This window comes from Cyanistes caeruleus, chromosome 30 (assembly GCF_971803275.1).
Source record: "Cyanistes caeruleus chromosome 30, bCyaCae1.hap1.1, whole genome shotgun sequence".
NCBI classification, from domain to species: Eukaryota; Metazoa; Chordata; class Aves; order Passeriformes; family Paridae; genus Cyanistes; species Cyanistes caeruleus.
Window position 1 is genome coordinate 3,696,947 of NC_141730.1, and position 16,145 is coordinate 3,713,091.

Genomic DNA, 16,145 nt, shown 5'->3' on the forward strand with positions numbered 1-16,145 from the left:
TCCATCCCCCTGGAATCCACCGGGAACCGCGGAACCCCCAGCCCGTTCCTGGGCTCTCCGTGTCCCCGCTCCAACACGGACTCGGACCCCGAGGGAAGCGCTTTATTCCCGGTCCCGCTGGCCGGGCCCCGCCCGCCACCTCCCCAGCGCGAATTTGGTGCCGGTGCTGACGCGCTCCAGGTCGGGGCCGCGGGCCGGGGCCCGGCGCAGGAGGGTCCCGGTGGGAATCCGGGAGCTCCGGAAGCCGTCGGCGCTCAGCTCCGTGATCCTGGGACGGGGAATGGGGTCAGGGATGGGGCCATGGGGAGGTTGGACAGCCCCAGGTGCTCTCCAGCCTCGCGTCCCTGTCCCCACGGTGTCAGGAGCGGCTCACCCCACGGTGGCCGGCAGCTCTCCGGGCAATGATCCTGATCCCGGTCCTGATCCCGGTCCCGGTCCCGATCCCGGTCCCGGTCCCGGTCCCTCGGCTCCATCCTCGGTGGCAGCGATGGCCTCCAGGACCGGAGGCTCCAGCCAGGCCACGGCGCTGACCTCACACGGGCTCGGACACAGCCGGGCCTGGGCATGGACCCCCGTGGAGGGAGGGACCCCCACAGGGGGGGAGACCCCAACCTCGATAGGGACCCCCACCCCTGGAGGGACCCCACCCTCAGAGAGACCCCCATCCAGAGAGGGACTGCAACACCACGAGGGACCCCCCACCCACGGAGGGACCCCCCACCCACCGAGGGACCCCCCACCCACGGAGGGACCCCCTCGGGGGCGCTCCCCACCTGCAGCCGCTCGCGGGGCTCTGCCGAGCGCAGCCCCAGGTAGGTGACAATGTGGTGGCAGAGCGGTGGCCCCCAGCTCAGCGTGGGGGGGAACAGGGACTGCGGGGAGCAGGGGTGACCCGTGGGGCAGGGCGGGCACCTGGGGGTGTCACCCCCTGCCCAGCCCCGGGTGCGGGGGGGTCGTTACCTCCCAGAGGCCGAGCAGGCGCCACGAGAAGGTCCCGGGCTCCAGGCGCAGCCCCGTCTCCTCGGCCAGTTCCCGCAGCCCTGCGGCCACCAGCTGGGGGCTCGGGGTGTCAGGGGACACCTGTGTCCCCTGCACTCACCTGGGCACCCCCTGCCCTCCCCACGGTGCCACCTCACCTCTTCTCCTGGTTCCAAGTGCCCACCTGCGGGGGGGACAGGGCTCAGGGGACCCCAAAACACCCGTCCCCCCCCGAGTGAGGGGTCAGGGGACCCCAGAGCTCCTGAGCCCCGTCCTCGCACTCACCTGGTGGCACCCAAACGTTGGGGAAGTGGCGCAGGGTGGTGGCCCGGCGGGTGAGCAGGACGCGGCCGCAGGCGGCCTCCAGCAGCACGGCCACCGCTGCGGCCACCCCCGGCTGTCCCCCCCGGGCACCCAGCGCGGCCCCTCCCAGCTTGGCGGGGCAGAACGGGGGTCTCTGCGGGGACAGGGGACGTTAGGGGTGCGATGGCTCCCTTGGGGGGGACACGGGGACTGGTGGCCCCGCGCACCTTGAGGACGGTGACGGCGGAGCCGGGGAAGGGGACATCGGAGATGAGGAAGCGGCCGCGCTCCAGCCCGCAGCTCACCAGGGCCGCGTCCGAGTGTCCCGGGCAGAACACGCCGGTGACACTCTGCGGGGACACCGCGCCCGCTGTCACCGCACCGCGCCAGCCACGGGGACACCGCGCCCGCTGTCACCGCACCGCGCCAGCCACGGGGACACCGCGCCCGCTGTCACCGCGCCCGCTGTCACCGCACCGCGACAGCCACGACGCTGCAGCGGCCGCTCCCCCTCCCCCGCCCGTTACCCCCAGGCCCCCCCGGTCCTCCACAGACCCCCCCGGTGCCCCCCGGTACCCCCCGGTGCCCCCGGACCTGCCCGAACGCCGCCGCCCCCCCCGCCCCCGCGCGCCTCACGTGCACGAGCACGCGCGCGCCCGCCATGATGGGGCGGGGCCTCCTGGAGGGGCGGGGCCTCAGCCGCGCCCGAGATCGCGCCCCCTGCAGGGCCAGGGGACATGGGGACAGCTCCGTGTCCCCCGTGTGTCCTGTGCGTGTCACCGTGTCCCCCGTGTGTCCTGTGCGTGTCACCGTGTGTCCCCCATGTGTCCTGTGCGTGTCCTGTGCGTGTCCCCGTGTCCCCCGTGTGTCCTGTGCGTGTCCTTGCGTGTCCTGTGCGTGTCCCCGTGTCCCCCGTGTGTCCTGTCCGTGTCCTGTGCGTGTCCCCCGTCCTCCGTGTTCCCCCACTGTCACCTGCGGCGGACGGTGCCACCCCCCGGGGTGGCCTCGGGGACACGATCAACCCTCCGGGGACACCGTTGTGTCGCCAGGGCTGCCCCCCGCGGTGCGGGTGCCATTCCAGGCGGTGCCAGCAGGTGTCACCCGTGCCCGCCCCGCGGGACCCCCGGCGCCCCCCGAGCCTCGGGGTGTCCCCAGCGCCCTCCACCCCTGACGTGTCCCCAGGGTCCCCTCCGCGCCCCGGGACAGCCGGTCACACTTGGGGACACTGGGCGGGACACGGGGGGCGGCTCCCAGTATGTCCCAGTAACTCCCAGTCGCTCCCGGTCCCCACTCGGGCGGGCGAGCGGCCGCACGCTGCTGCGGGTGACAGGTCCCCACCCTGGGGACAGAAGGGGACACTCGGGTGGCCGCCGCTCCGCACACGCGTGTGGGGGGGGTTGGGGGGGGTCTCACGCGCGCGCGCGCCCCCAGCTGCGAGCGGGCGCGCGCACCGACACGGGGGGGTGGGGGTGTCACAGCTGTGCCCGCGCACACGCGCGTGCAAACCCTCGGCAGTTAATGAGGATCATCTCATTAACGGGGATTAACGCCTATCTATAGGGTGGCCGCGGGGGGAGTCCCGCGGCGGGGGCTGTGCAGTCCCACGGGGGTCCCCGGTCCCGCCCCCGGCCCCGCTCCGGCCGGTGCCCGGTCCCGGCCCGTTCCGGGGCGGAGCCGCTCGGGACCGAGCGGGGAGCGGAGCCGGTACCGAGCGCCGAGGGGTCGGGAGGGGCGGGGGTTGGGGGGTGTTGGGGCAGGGGGCGGTGGGGGGTCGGAAGGGGCCGGGTTTGGGGTGCTTTGGGGTGGCTTTGGGGCAGGGGGTGTGCGGGGCGCTGCACGGGACCATGGAGTGCTGCGACAGGGCGCTCTGGGGCTGTTGTGGGGCTTTGGGTGGGACGCTGGCTGTCGCGAGGTTGTCGCGGGACTGTTGGAGTGTTGGGGTGCTGTGAGAGCGGTGTCGGGGTGTAGCAGGGGTGTTTCGGGGTGCCGTACAGCGGGGCACTGGCGCTGCACTCCTGCGCCGGGGGAAGTGGCACCGCTGGCAGCAGCTCCCGGAGCACTGGGAGCACTGGGAGCACTGGGAGGGAGCACTGGGAGCACTGGGGACTTCGGGACAGGGGCATTGCAGCAGGGGCACTGCGGACACTGGGAAGGGGTCGTGGGGACCACTGGGGACACTGGGAGCACCGTCCCCACACTGTCCCCACTCCCGCCCCCATCCCCGCGCCTCAGTTTCCCCCCGCTCGCAGCCCGGGGCGGGGCGGGGGGGTCGCTCTCAGCCCCACCCGCGATGCCGGGGGTCCCGCTGCCCTTCGTCCTCCTCCTCCTCCTCCTGCTCCTCGCCGGGGCGCCCGCCCAGCCGTTCCCGCGGGACCTGGTGGCTCGCAGCACCGTGGGGCTGGCAGGTGAGCGGGGCTCGGGGGGCGGCCGGGGGCTCGGGGGCTGCCGGGGTGTCACCGTGTCCTCCCGGCCCGCAGCCACCGCCGCCTACCCGCGCTTCGGGGGCCTGCGGGGGGACAACGGCACGGCCCGGCTCGGCCTCGACTTCCAGCGGATGCTGCGGCTCAACGGGACGCTCTTCGTGGCCGCCCGGTGAGCAGAGCCCGAGCCCCCGCTGCCCGTGTCTGTGCCTGAGCATCCTCGTGTGTGCTTGTGCAAGGATTTGCACCTCGTGCTCCCCCGTTCCTGCCCTGTACGTGTGGCTGGCGCGTTGTCCCCGTGTCCCCCCTCACACCCCCAGACCCCCCCTCACACCCCCAGACCCCCCCTCACACTCAGCACCCCCCCAGGGATCACATCTACGCCTTCGAGCTGGGGCAGGACAAGGGGACGCTGTACCCGGAGCGGGTAAGGGGGACGGGAACAGCGACCCTGGGGACAAGGGGGGCACACAGGGCGAGGGGCCCGTGCCCACCCACCCCCTGTCCCCGTCTCCCCTGGCAGCACCTCACCTGGGAGACGCAGGACAGGGCGAGCTGCGCCATGCGGGGCCGGCGGCAGGTGAGGGGGTGCCGAGGGGTGGAGGGGCGTTGAGGGGGGGGCGATTTGGGGTGCGGGGTTTGAAGGCACCAAGGGTGGAGGCAAACAGGGTCTCAGGGCACGAGGAGGTGGTGACGCCGGGGTCCCCCCGTGTCCCCCCCGCAGGACGAGTGTCACAACTACATCCGAGTGCTGGTGCCCCGCGACGCCGAGACCCTCCTGGCCTGTGGCACCAACGCCTTCAGCCCCCTGTGCCGCACCTACCAGGTGGGGGTCCCGGGGCCGCGGGACCGGGGCTGAGGGGGGCTCGCAGCCCCCCGGGGGTGGCTGGGATGAGCTGGGGGGTCTCGCCCCCCCTCTCAGATGTGTGATGAGTGTGGAGGTTTTCAGCCACGTCCGTGCTGGGGTTGGGGATGGCACAAGGGGGTGCTGAGTATTGGGGGGGGTCTCACGGCCCCTGGGCTTGTCCCCCCCCAGGTGAGCAGCCTGGCACAGCAGGGTGACGAGGTCAGTGGCCAGGCCCGGTGCCCCTTTGACGCCAAGCAAAGCATCGTCGCCCTCTTCGTTGGTGGGTGCCGGGCAGGTGGGGGGACACGTGGGTGGCCGGGGGGGCACAGGGGTGACCCAGTGTCCCCCCCCCGCAGATGGCAGCCTGTACTCGGCCACCGTGGCCGATTTCCAGGCGAGTGATGCCGTGATTTACCGCAGCCTGAGCCCCGGGCAGGCTCCCCTGCGCACCCTCAAGTACAGCTCCCGCTGGCTGCAGGGTACCCCGAAGTGGGGGGGTCTGTGGGGACGGGGTGGGGGGTACAGGGTGCAGGAGGGGGTGGGGTGGGGGTTCCAGGTGTGGAGGGATGTGGCGGAGTGGGGCAGGGGGATGTGGGGATGGGGTTGGGGGGTGCAGGGCTGCAGTCTGGGGGTGCAGGGCCTTGGGGACACACGGGGGGGGCAGGATGCAGGGGAGGGGCTGAGCACAAGGGTGCGGGACAAGGCCAGGAGGTGGCGGGGGCTGATGGTCCCTCCCCTGGCCCCCCCAGAACCCCACTTTGTCCAGGTGCTGCCCTACGGCCCCTACGTCTATTTCTTCTTCAGGGAGGTGGCAGTGGAGCTCAGCGCCCTGGGCAAGGTGGGTGCGGGGCCGGGGGGCTCCGGGGGGCACCCAGGGGTGCTGGGGTGGAGGCAGGGGGGGCTCCTGAGCCCCTCACCAGGGGGACAGTCCTGTGGGTGCTCCCTGGGTGCCAGGGGGACAGTGACAATGCCCGAGGGTGTCCAGGTGCTGAGCCGGGCTCCTGTGCAGGTGCTGGTGGCCCGGGTGGCCCGGGTGTGCCGCAATGACCGCGGCGGCTCCCCGCGGGTGCTGGAGCGGCGCTGGACGTCCTTCCTGAAGGTGCGGCTGCAGTGCTCCGTCCCTGGGGACACCGTCTTCTACTTCGATGTCCTGGAGGCCGTGACGCCCCCCCAGACCCTGCACGGGCGCCCCGCTGTCCTCGCCCTCTTTGGCACCCAGCCCAACAGGCAGGGACATGGGGACATGGGGACGGGGGGACGGGGGGACGGGGGGATGGTGACATGAGGAGGGACTCACACGGAGACCTGGGGACACACAGGGGACACAGAGGGGACACCCAGGGAAGCAGAGCATGGGAACACGGAGGGGCCCTGCTCAAACCGAGGCCATCCTGTCCCCACCGCTGTCACCGCAGCATCCCTGGCTCGGCCGTCTGCGCCTTCTACCTGGCAGATGTGGAGCGGTCGTTCGAGGGTCCCTTCGCCGAGCCCCGTGGGGCCACCTGGACCGCGGTGCCAGAGGACAGGGTCCCCCAGCCCAGGTACCCCCCGCCCCACAGCGGGACACGCCCGGGTGCCGCAGACACCGCGCCCCACACCGGCTGTGCCGCAGGCCGGGCTGCTGCGCCGGGATGGGACCTGCTGCCGGTGTTGGCACCTCTGGGGACTTCCCTGACGAGACCCTGGTGTTCGCCAAGGAGCACCCGCTGCTGCACGGCGCCGTGAGCCCCGCGGGCGGCCGGCCCCTCTTCACCCACACCGGCACCAGGTGCGGGGACAGGGTGGCCTCGGGGACAGGGTGGCCTCGGGGACGGGATGGACTCGGGGATGGGATGGACTCGTGCCTGGAGGGGCTGTGGGCTCAGGGCTCACGGGAGCAGGTTCAGGGTGTGCTGCAGGGTGGGCACGCTCCTCGTGCAAGGCTCTTGTGAAGGGCGTGTGGGGCAGGAATCCCCCTCAGCCCCAGCCCAGGTGTACGAGGCCGTGTCCTGCCCCAGGCTGACCCAGCTGGCCGTGGACACGGGCGCGGGGCCCCGCAGGAACCAGACCGTGCTGTTCCTGGGCGCCGAGGACGGGCGGGTGCTGAAGGTCCTGGCAGCTGCGCAGCGCCCCGAGCCCCCCCAGCCCCCCGGGGGCACCCCGGCCCCAGGGGACCCCCGAGAGCCGGGGGACAGCAGGGACAGCGGTGCCAAGACGCTGCTGCTGGAGGAGATCAGCCTCTACGACCCCGGGCGGTGAGGGGCAGGCATGGGGTGCCCAGGGCTGGGGGTCTCGGGGGGGCTTCCGGATGCTGGAGGGGGCTGGGGGGTTGTGGGCGTTGTGGGGCTGGGGAGGATGGGGGGACCACGGGTACTGGGAGTGCTGGGGGTCTGGTTGGGGGGCCTGGGGGTGGGTCCGGGCTCTGTGGGGACCGGTGGTGCCGGGGGGCTCTCAGGCACTGCGGGGTTTGGGGTGCCAGGGTGGGCTGCGCTGACCCCGGCTGCTGTGGGGTGCAGGTGCCACAGCCCGCGGGGGGCCGGGGTCCCCAGCCGGGTGCTGGGGCTGGAGCTGCACCTGCCGGGCCGGGAGCTCATCGTGGCCTTCGCCGGGTGCCTGCTGCGGCTGCCCCTGAGCCGCTGCGCTCACCACAGCTCCTGCCGAGGGTGAGGGGCGCGGGGGGCGCGGGGGGCGCGGGGGGCGCGGAATGAACGTGCACAGGGATGTGCAAAGAGTGCGAGTGTGCAAGGGTGTGGAGCCACAGGAGTGTGCAAAGGCTGAAGGACCTGCCGGGGACGGGGCGGGCGCGGGGATGTGCGGGGACACAGGGACACGAGCGGCGGTGGCATCCCCGTGTCCCCGCAGGAGCTGCCTGGCCGCACGGGACCCCTACTGTGTCTGGCTGCCCTCCAGGGGCTGCGTCCCCTTCTCTGAGGAGCTCCCGTGAGTGTCCCTCTCATCCCCGGCCTCCTGGGACCCTGCCCTGTGCGGGACACAGCGGGGACAGAGGGTGATGTCGCCTCTGTGTCCCAGGAGTGGCTTCCAGCAGGACACGGAGGGATCCCTCGGGATCAGTGAGACCTGCCAAGGTGAAGCGGGGCAACGTGGGGACACAGGTGGCACCACGGTGGCACTGGGGAGGCTCTGGCACTCGTGGGTGATGCCAGAGGATGGGGAGGACGGGGAGGGGACACGGATGGCGGGGAGGGGGACACGGACGGCTCCAAGGGACGTGATGGGGCCTGGCCCGACCTCGCTCTGCTCTCACAGGGGCTGCAAAGGACAGTGACGAGCAGGAGGACTTGGCCCACGGTCAGTGACATTGTCTGAGTACCCTGGGGACCAGGGAGGGGTGTTCCAGGGCTGGGAGAGCGACCCCCGGGACTGGGGAGGGGGCATCAAGGACTGTGGAGGGACTGCGGAGCCGGGAGGACCCCAGAGACGAGTGTGAGACCCCCAGGGACGGGAGGGGGACCCCAGGGACGGGAAGACTCAGGGAGGGGGAATCCCGGGAGTGTGAGTGGGACCGGGGGGGGTCTGGGGGGGCGTCGGACCCCGCGGGCACCGGGCTGACGGGTGATCCCGCAGGGGTGCGGCACCCCGGGCCCGGGCCCGAGCCGACGGTGCCGGTGCCGGTGCTCGTGGGCTGCGTGCTGGGCGCCTTCGCCCTGGGGGCTCTGGCCACCGGGCTGGTGGCCACCTGGTGCCAGCGCCCCGCCGTCCCCAAGCCGCCCCCGGAGCCGCCGTGCGCCCCGCAGAGCCCGGCGCAGCCGCCCGTTCCCCGCCTCTACCCCGCGCTGCCGCCCCGGCCGGTCCCGGGCTCCCCCGAGCCCCCGGGGCCGCCCCCCGCCCGGTCCCCGCGGGAGCGGGAGCCCCCCGGGCCGGGTCCCCCGGGCAGGGCGGCCCGGGAGGAGGCTCCGCCGCGGCCGCTCGGGGGCTCGGGGTGGCCCGTGACCCCCCCGGGCTCCGGCTCCTTCGCCAACCGGGTCCTGCCGCGCTCCGCGGGCCCCGCGCCGCCCTTCGGGCCCCACGACCGCGCCCCGCTGCGCCTGGACGTGCCCCCCGACAGCCCCCCGGGCCCGCGGCGGCCGCTGGCACACAGCCGCTCGCTCGCGGGGACCCCCGGCAGCCCCCCCGGGCCCGCTCGGGGCCTCACCCGCATGCACTCGCTGGGGACACCGGGGGGGCCGCCCTGGGGACCCCGGCCCGTCCCCCTGGAGCGCTCCCTGTCCATGAAGCCCCCGGTGCTGCCCAAGCCGCTGCTGCTGCCCGCGGCCCCGGGGCGGCCCTGAGCCCCTCCCGGGACACCCCGAGGGCGGCTGGGGCAGCCCGGGGTGCAGGGTCCCCCTGCCCCAGCCGTGTCACCGGGACAGCCCCCAGGGCTGGCAGGGATCCCCGTGTCCCCACACTGCAGTGACAAGGTCTCCGTGTCTCCCGCCCCACCCCGCTTTTGCTTTTTTTTTTTATTCTTTCTAATTTATTTTCTGTTGGGGAGGGGTGGGAGTTGCTGTCGCCCCCCTTGGGGACACCGGGAAGGGGGACAGGTGGCCCAGCCCATCCTACTGTGTAGGAGCAGGGCTGGCCCAGGGCACCGCACCAGCGGCGCAGGGCTTTAATAAAAACACACAACAAAAACCGAGCGTGGATGGTGAAATCTCTGCATTCCAAAGCATTTTCCCTCGGTAGAAAAGCGGGGGTTGCCCGAGCCCTCGCGTTCTTCTCCCAGAGCTCGGGGGATGTGATCAAACAATGCGGTAAAAGCCCGGATGAATCAGAGAGAGCAGCCCCGGGAGGGGACCCCGCTCTCTGCCCCCTCCTGCGGCTGCAGAGAACGGGCCGGGGTCGGCGTGGCCCCCTCTGCTCAGCCCGGCCCCAAAGGTGTGTTCACTAGCCCCAGAGGGTGTTCATTAGCCCCAGAGGGTGTTCATTAGCCCCAGAGCACGTTCATTAGCCCCAGAGGGTGTTCATTAGCCCCAGAGGGTGTTCATTAGCCCCAGAGCACGTTCATTAGCCCCAGAGGGTGTTCATTAGCCCCAGAGGGTGTTCATTAGCCCCAAGAGGGTGTTCATTAGCCCCAAAGGTGTGTTCATTAGCCCCAAAGGTGTGTTCATTAGCCCCAGAGGGTGTTCATTAGCCCCAGAGCACGTTCATTAGCCCCAGAGCACGTTCATTAGCCCCAGAGGGTGTTCATTAGCCCCAAAGGTGTGTTCATTAGCCCCAAAGGTGTGTTCATTAGCCCCAGAGGGTGTTCATTAGCCCCAAAGGTGTGTTCACTAGCCCCAGAGGGTGTTCATTAGCCCCAGAGGGTGTTCATTAGCCCCAAAGGTGTGTTCATTAGCCCCAGAGGGTGTTCATTAGCCCAAAGGTGTGTTCATTAGCCCCAGAGCACGTTCATTAGCCCCAAAGGTGTGTTCATTAGCCCCAAAGCACGTTCATTAGCCCCAGAGCACGTTCATTAGCCCCAGAGGGTGTTCATTAGCCCAAACGGTGTTCATTAGCCCCAGAGGGTGTTCATTAGCCCCAAAGCACGTTCATTAGCCCCAGAGCACGTTCATTAGCCCCAGAGGGTGTTCACTGGCCCCAAAGGTGTGTTCATTAGCCCCAAAGGTGTGTTCATTAGCCCCAGAGCACGTTCATTAGCCCCAGAGGGTGTTCATTAGCCCAAACGGTGTTCATTAGCCCCAGAGGGTGTTCATTAGCCCCAGAGGGTGTTCATTAGCCCCAAGGTGTGTTCATTAGCCCCAGAGCACGTTCATTAGCCCAAAGGGGCTCGCTGGGCTCTCGTGGCCCACGGACGCGCTCCGGGGCCGGAGCAGGCGCGGGCAGGAAAAGCCCTGACACGGCACAGCCCGGCCTGGGCTCCCGTGGGAGGGAATTTACTGACCAAAAACGCTGCTTTTGGCTAAAAGAGCTGCTGGTGGTTTTCTGTGGGAGAGCTGGGGGCGCAGCCGGGTCTGTTCCAGGCTTTGAGACACGGATGCTTCCAGAAATGAAACCGGGGATTCCCCTCCGAAAGGTGACAACATCCTCGGCTTTATCCTCCCAAAATAACCCAGACCACTTCCCATGAGCCCCACGGACTTTTATTTTTAATTTCCCCTTCCAAAGGGGAAGTTTTTCTCCCAGCTGAAGGGATTTTTTGGCAAAATCACCTGTTTTGGGGAGAAGGATGATAGAAGATAGAAGAATAACTGAGGTTATTCATATATAGAAGAATAACTGAGGGTGGCAGAGGGGAAGGCACAGTACACATCAGCTGCATGTTAAAAAAAGGGGTTTAGTTCTTTAAAAAGAGAAATTTTGGTTTTAAAAAGTGACATTTGTATCTCCAAACATGACCAGACTTCCAGGCTGTCACGTCTGGATTTCCATGTGCTGCCACTTTACAGCCCTGGCCGGTGTGGGAAGCAGAATATCTGCCTAAATATTGTAAACCCCTGGAATTTCTTATTTTGGGTGTTTTGACGAAAAACTCCCTCAAATCCTTCCTGAGACAAACAGGTGAAGGATGGTTTTACCTGAGGGTGTCACGGGACAAACATTCAACGTTGCCTGAATCCAAAAATTAACAATTTGGGGAGAAGAAAATCGTGGATAAAAGGGGAAAATCCCTTCCACAGCTCTGCCAATGTTTGAAGCAAGACACCAAGGGAATATTTTTGCTGCCATTGCGGATCTGGCCCCCGGGATTTGCACAAGGTCTGTGCTCAGGCTGGAATTCCCAGGCAGCTCAGCACTAATCCAGCTGCTCTCACCAGCGGGATTTCTTCCCATTCCCAACATCCCAGAATGTCTGTCAGATCACCTGGCTGGGGAGAATTCTGTGGAAAAGCCCCGGATCTCTGCGGGTTTCAAAGCGCTTTTTGGCACGGGAGGTGGAGGCTGGAGGGGGCAGCTCTTGGAAATGCCCCGGATTTAACCAAAAAGAGAGGAAAAAAGAGCAATTTTCCTTTACAGGTGCCAGGATTGGGAGGTGACAGCGTCTTCAGGCGGATCCAGGCTGGTGGGCATTCCCTCAGCACCTCGGGAAACGTGGGAAGGAGGGTGAGATCCCACCTGGGAGAATTTCGAAGGTTGGAAGGAGGTGGAACCAAGGGAATTAAAAGCGTTACCAGTGATGAACAGTTGGGAGGGAAATGAGGAAAAACATCTTTCCTCCTGCAAAAGGGATGAGGAGCCATTCCTGCGTTATTGCTGAGGCCTGGATTGTGCCCAGCTCGCAGGGGGAATCCCAAATGTGGCAGTAAATCCCCTGAGCTCCAGGTGTGTGACAGAGACACCCCCGGGCTCAGCTCTGCTCCGAGCAGTGTCCACCTTGCACTCACCCACTCTCCCTTCCACTCCTTGCCTCTCGGGACACAATTCCAACTCTGGAATGCCCAAGTGTCTCACCCCAATGGGGCTGACAGAATCCAAACCCAAAAGATTTCATCTTAAAAAAGAACCACATGAGGAAAAAAATGTATTTTGGTGCCTCGGTAGTGGAACTTCCAGCCCAGACAGGGAGAAGGAGAGGAATAGAAAGCTCTCCTGGATAATTCCTGTCTCTAAGCTCCCAAGCAGCTTTAAGCACATGCAAGAGCTGCAAATGTCCAGAGAATAAATATTTTAAATCTGTAAACATGAGTTTTTGCTTTGGGAAGGCAGAATTTGGCCAAGCAGGGAGGGGAAAGCTCATGTGAGTGACTGAAGGTAGCGCCGCCTAAACAGTTCCCCCTTTGTCTTCCTGGTGGGTCCCAAGCCAGGAATGATTTGTAGTAATTTGGCAAATAATTCAGAATAATTAACAGCTTTAGAAAATTGTTTTTCAGCAGGGCAAGTCTGTAAACAGACAGGACTGATGTAACCCGTCTCCGTGCGCGCATTAAAGAGCAGCTCTGCTTCCTAATCCTCTTTTCCTGCCCCGAAGTTAATCCAAATAATCGAGTATCCCTGGGACACGCTGGAAGAATTGGCGGTAGTGGGCAAGGCTGGGGAATGACATCCCCTGAGGAAACAAACAGAGCTCTGGAGCTGTGCCCTGCTCTACTGAACACCATTTGTATCTGCTATAAAATAACGAGATTACAGTGCCCCGGCAGTTTGACGGGAGGACGGGCTGCGCTGATATTAACGGCACCGTACGAAGTTTTAGATAAATATGGAGTAACAGGTTGGGGTTTCATCGCTTGGGTGATTTTCTCCCAGACTGGGACGTTCCCCACGGATAAGGGAACGGTCTCTACCAACAGCTTGGCATTTCTCCTCCTGAGGGCATTGGGTTTCCAGGAAAAACCCCAAATATTCCAGGGAATTTCTGGTGCCGACAGAAGCCCCAGGGACGCTCGGCTCTCCCGAGCCCACGGTGCCCACGAGCTCCGCAGGCTCCCAGGAGCTGGAACCTTTTCCCTTTGGCTCTAAAGCCTCACCTTGCTCGAGGGGCTGGCAGGGGGCTCTGGGGACAGTGGCACTTGGTGGCACAATCCACAGCCTCTGCTTCCACCACTTCCTCCCTCCTACCCTGGGAAATAAAACAAACACCAGAGAAAAGAGTCGGGGTTTCCTTCTCTCTTCCTTGAATAGAAACTGAGGGGGAAAGGCTGGAGTGTGCGGCCTGAAACTCCTGGGATTATGGAAAACAATGTGGGAATTAGGAGGTTTTAGCAGGAGGAAGAAAATAACGCCACTGCAGCTCAGCAAAACAAAGTTTTCAAGGTAAGCCCAGCGTAGCTGGAAGGTTCAAACAACCTCCAAGATCATCACATCCATTTGAGGGTTGGATTGATGATCTCGGAGGTCTTCTCCAGCTGTAATAATTTTATTTTGTGCACATTAATAAGGACCAGCACACACATGGAAAGGCCTGGAAGTGGAGGCAGCAGTTCAGCAGCCCTGGCTCGGCAAAGCTTCCTTCCCTGCCCCTTCCCTCGGCTGCATCCTGCTCCCAGGGCAGGAAACTGGGACCTGACCTGTGCTGGGTGCCAGACAGGAAAACACTTGGGTCAAGGAACCACTGCTGTGCCATCAGCAGCTTCAAGAATTTAAATTACTTGTCTCTAGACTCTAGAAAAAAAAATGCTTAGCTTTGGGGAAGAGAACGGAATTGAGAAGTGAGGGGATTAGATAAACTTCCACTTTATCAAATTCCTAAATCCAAAGTTAATTAAAGGTCAAACAGCATAAAAAAGATGATTAAAAAACAACACAAACCTTTCTGTAATTAGGAGTTATCAGAGCCTCAGCATGGGGACAGGAAACATTTGAGACAATTTCACCCTGAACTATTTATCCATGTGTGCATGTTACAGACATCCATTTCTGCTGCAGTGGGTTTCCATCTTTATTATTTATTTTTTAAATAACTGTTAAAGCACATCAAGGGCTGTGTATGGCAACATCAGGCATGGTGGTTCATTTAAAATTCACTAAGAATGAAGTTGTTTCTATTGGTATCCATCACTGTTTCTTTAACTGAGTTTGAACTGGGATTAAATCAATAAATCTCCCCAAAAACGTGCTCACTGCAATGGGATATTGACTGAAATGAGATAAACAAACCTTCTCAGCCCAGAAACAATGTTTCTTCCTGCAATTGACCATAGTAGCTCCTATTCAATGTAGACTCTGTAAGAATGGGAAAGGAAATTACCTAAATGGGCGCAAACTCAGTGCAGAGAACCCACAATTCCTCTTTAAAAAGGAAAAAAAGAGATCCTGTTCCTCAGCACCGCCGTAGATCAACAGATTATAAACACACAGAGGGAAGTTCACCTAAAGTTCTCATTTAACCCTTGCAATCTGATTTTTCTCTCTGTTTTTACCTGATTTAAAGAGTTCATTGGGTTTGTTTCCTAGAACACTTGGGTTGGCAGGTGAGAACAGCCCAAGCCTGGAGCTTCCAGCACCTTGTCACCAGATTCCCCCAGCCCAGCTAAAGATCCTTGTTCCCATTTAAAAACAGGAGACAAGAAAAATCTTTATCTGGAAGTGTTAAATTAGATGTTTTTGTTAAAACTGAAGTGGTTGCTGATGCCATCTCGTGGGAAATCCCAAATTCACCTTTCAGAGCAGCAGCTGCGGCTGTTCCTGAGCCCTTCCTGACCCTGGAAGTGTCGTGGAGGGAAAATCCTGGGGTTTTTTAGGGCAGTCCCATGTGGAGAGCGGTGTGTGGGGCATTGGCACAGCATTGCTGGGCATTAGAAAATATGGGATTACTCAAATTCTTTTTGAATTTGCACTTAGAACCAAGCTAAATGGGTTTTCCCTGTCACAATAAAGCTCAAGAACAACGGGAAACCTATTTATAACCTATTTATTTCCATCTAACATGGGACAGAATAAATAAGGAGTAATCTACACATCCCTTAGACCTGCTTGCTCAATGTTTACACAAAGCAAAACACTCAACACTGGCAGTAAAGAGCAAAGCAAACTATTCCGCTCTCAGGCACAGTCACAGGCAGGAATTCTCATTATTCCTGTTCCATCAGCCGAATCAATTTTCCCCAAAGCTGGCGCAGGCCCACGGCCGAGCTGAGCACAGAGAGGAGCCGCACACTAGAACCACCTTTATTTACACCAGTTGTACGATCCTCCTCCCTCACCTCGACTGGTGAAAACATTCCGGGGCAGGAAGCAGCACTTGGGCGTGTTTGGCTACATTTCAGCACTTTTCCTTTCCTAAATACCCATCTGCCCTCTACTGGAGAGCAATCCTAGGGTCACACTCGCCCTAAGATCTTACCCAAGGTGGTTTTGGCGTTTGCTTAAGGGAAGAGATTGAGAACTTGCCCCGCTGTAAGAATGAAGGGCGAGATTAGACCTTTGTGACGGGATTTGCTCTCTGGGTGAGCGCCCACCACACGGGGGTCCCCCCTCCTCAGAGCCCAAAGATCGCCCCTCTCAGAGGGTCCCTCAGCCCCTTTCCTCACCGGGAGTCCTCTGAACGCCTCACAGGGGTCCTCCCTCCTCACACCCCCCAAGATCGCAGACCTTCCCCTCACGAGGGTCCCCGAAGCCCCTCACGGCAGTCCCGCCTCGCCTCAGCGGCCCCGGGCCCCTCCCGGCGCTCCGCCCCTCCCGGGCCCGCCCCTCCCGGGCCCGCCCCCGCCGCGCCCCCCCGGGCCCGCCCCTCCCGCCGCGGCCTCACAAAATGGCTGCCCCGGGAGGCGGCGGAAGGATTTAGGACGTGCAACTAAAGAGTCCTCCGAGGCGGCGGAGAAAGATCGGGCTGGTCCCGCGCTCGCTCCGCCGCAGCGGGAGCTGTGGGAAATGTGGGAATTTCTCCTTCTTTTCCCCGTCCTTCTCCCGCCCCGGGGCCGTCGGGAGAGGCCTGGCAGGGGAGCGTTCTCCTCTGGCGGAAGGATATCAATCGGTGGGGCGCCGTGACGCGTCCCTGGGGTTAGATTCGGCAGAGGCGGTTTTGCGCCAAGGATAAAATGGCGGCGGCGCCTCACTGAGGCGGGCTGGCGTGGCTGTCTTTTGGGACTTTGAAAATTAGGGTTTCTGAACATATATCTATTTATATGTGTGTATTTTAGTAGTTCGAGCATACCCGTCTCCTCTGTGTGCCTTCCAGTTTAGGATTTAGCCTCCCTCAGGCTGCTAATCCCCCCACTTTAAGGTTGGTACCCGCTTGGGTG

The 16,145-nt window shown here is 63.6% G+C and overlaps 2 protein-coding genes and 1 long non-coding RNA gene across 6 annotated transcripts; 2 read left to right on the plus strand and 1 right to left on the minus strand.

Moving 5' to 3' along the window:
- Nucleotides 1–81: 81 nt before the first annotated feature.
- Nucleotides 82–1,970, minus strand: NUDT17 (nudix hydrolase 17). Of its 3 annotated transcripts, none has more exons than XM_086866153.1 (8): nucleotides 1,918–1,970; nucleotides 1,509–1,631; nucleotides 1,264–1,435; nucleotides 1,137–1,162; nucleotides 961–1,053; nucleotides 774–872; nucleotides 374–558; nucleotides 82–268 (listed from the first exon to the last, which is right to left on the minus strand). In XM_086866153.1, exons 1-8 carry the CDS (start codon nucleotides 1,942–1,944, stop codon nucleotides 103–105), a joined length of 891 nt encoding a protein of 296 aa, XP_086722279.1. In that variant the 5' UTR covers nucleotides 1,945–1,970; the 3' UTR covers nucleotides 82–102. The 3 variants fall into 3 exon arrangements, with proteins under 3 accessions (XP_086722279.1, XP_086722278.1, XP_086722280.1); XM_086866152.1 differs by having other exon boundaries at nucleotides 1,876–1,956; XM_086866154.1 differs by lacking the exon at nucleotides 774–872 and having other exon boundaries at nucleotides 1,876–1,956.
- Nucleotides 1,971–2,792: 822 nt separating this feature from the next.
- Nucleotides 2,793–9,163, plus strand: SEMA6C (semaphorin 6C). Of its 2 annotated transcripts, XM_086866096.1 has the most exons (18): nucleotides 2,793–2,985; nucleotides 3,514–3,686; nucleotides 3,759–3,873; nucleotides 4,071–4,128; nucleotides 4,225–4,281; nucleotides 4,426–4,527; nucleotides 4,738–4,828; nucleotides 4,905–5,027; nucleotides 5,298–5,386; nucleotides 5,558–5,775; nucleotides 5,964–6,089; nucleotides 6,161–6,316; nucleotides 6,546–6,782; nucleotides 7,044–7,190; nucleotides 7,390–7,467; nucleotides 7,558–7,613; nucleotides 7,795–7,836; nucleotides 8,113–9,163. In XM_086866096.1, the coding sequence occupies exons 2-18, from the start codon at nucleotides 3,572–3,574 to the stop codon at nucleotides 8,814–8,816; spliced, it is 2,514 nt and encodes an 837-aa protein (XP_086722222.1). In that variant the 5' UTR covers nucleotides 2,793–2,985; nucleotides 3,514–3,571; the 3' UTR covers nucleotides 8,817–9,163. The 2 variants fall into 2 exon arrangements, with proteins under 2 accessions (XP_086722222.1, XP_086722223.1); XM_086866097.1 differs by lacking the exon at nucleotides 2,793–2,985 and having other exon boundaries at nucleotides 3,405–3,686; nucleotides 6,588–6,782.
- A 1,104-nt stretch (nucleotides 9,164–10,267) lies between these two features.
- LOC147648882 (uncharacterized) lies at nucleotides 10,268–11,941 on the plus strand. The gene is made up of 2 exons (XR_015279871.1): nucleotides 10,268–10,540; nucleotides 11,482–11,941. It is a non-coding gene; the product is annotated as an uncharacterized LOC147648882 (long non-coding RNA).
- The last annotated feature ends 4,204 nt before the right edge of the window (nucleotides 11,942–16,145 follow it).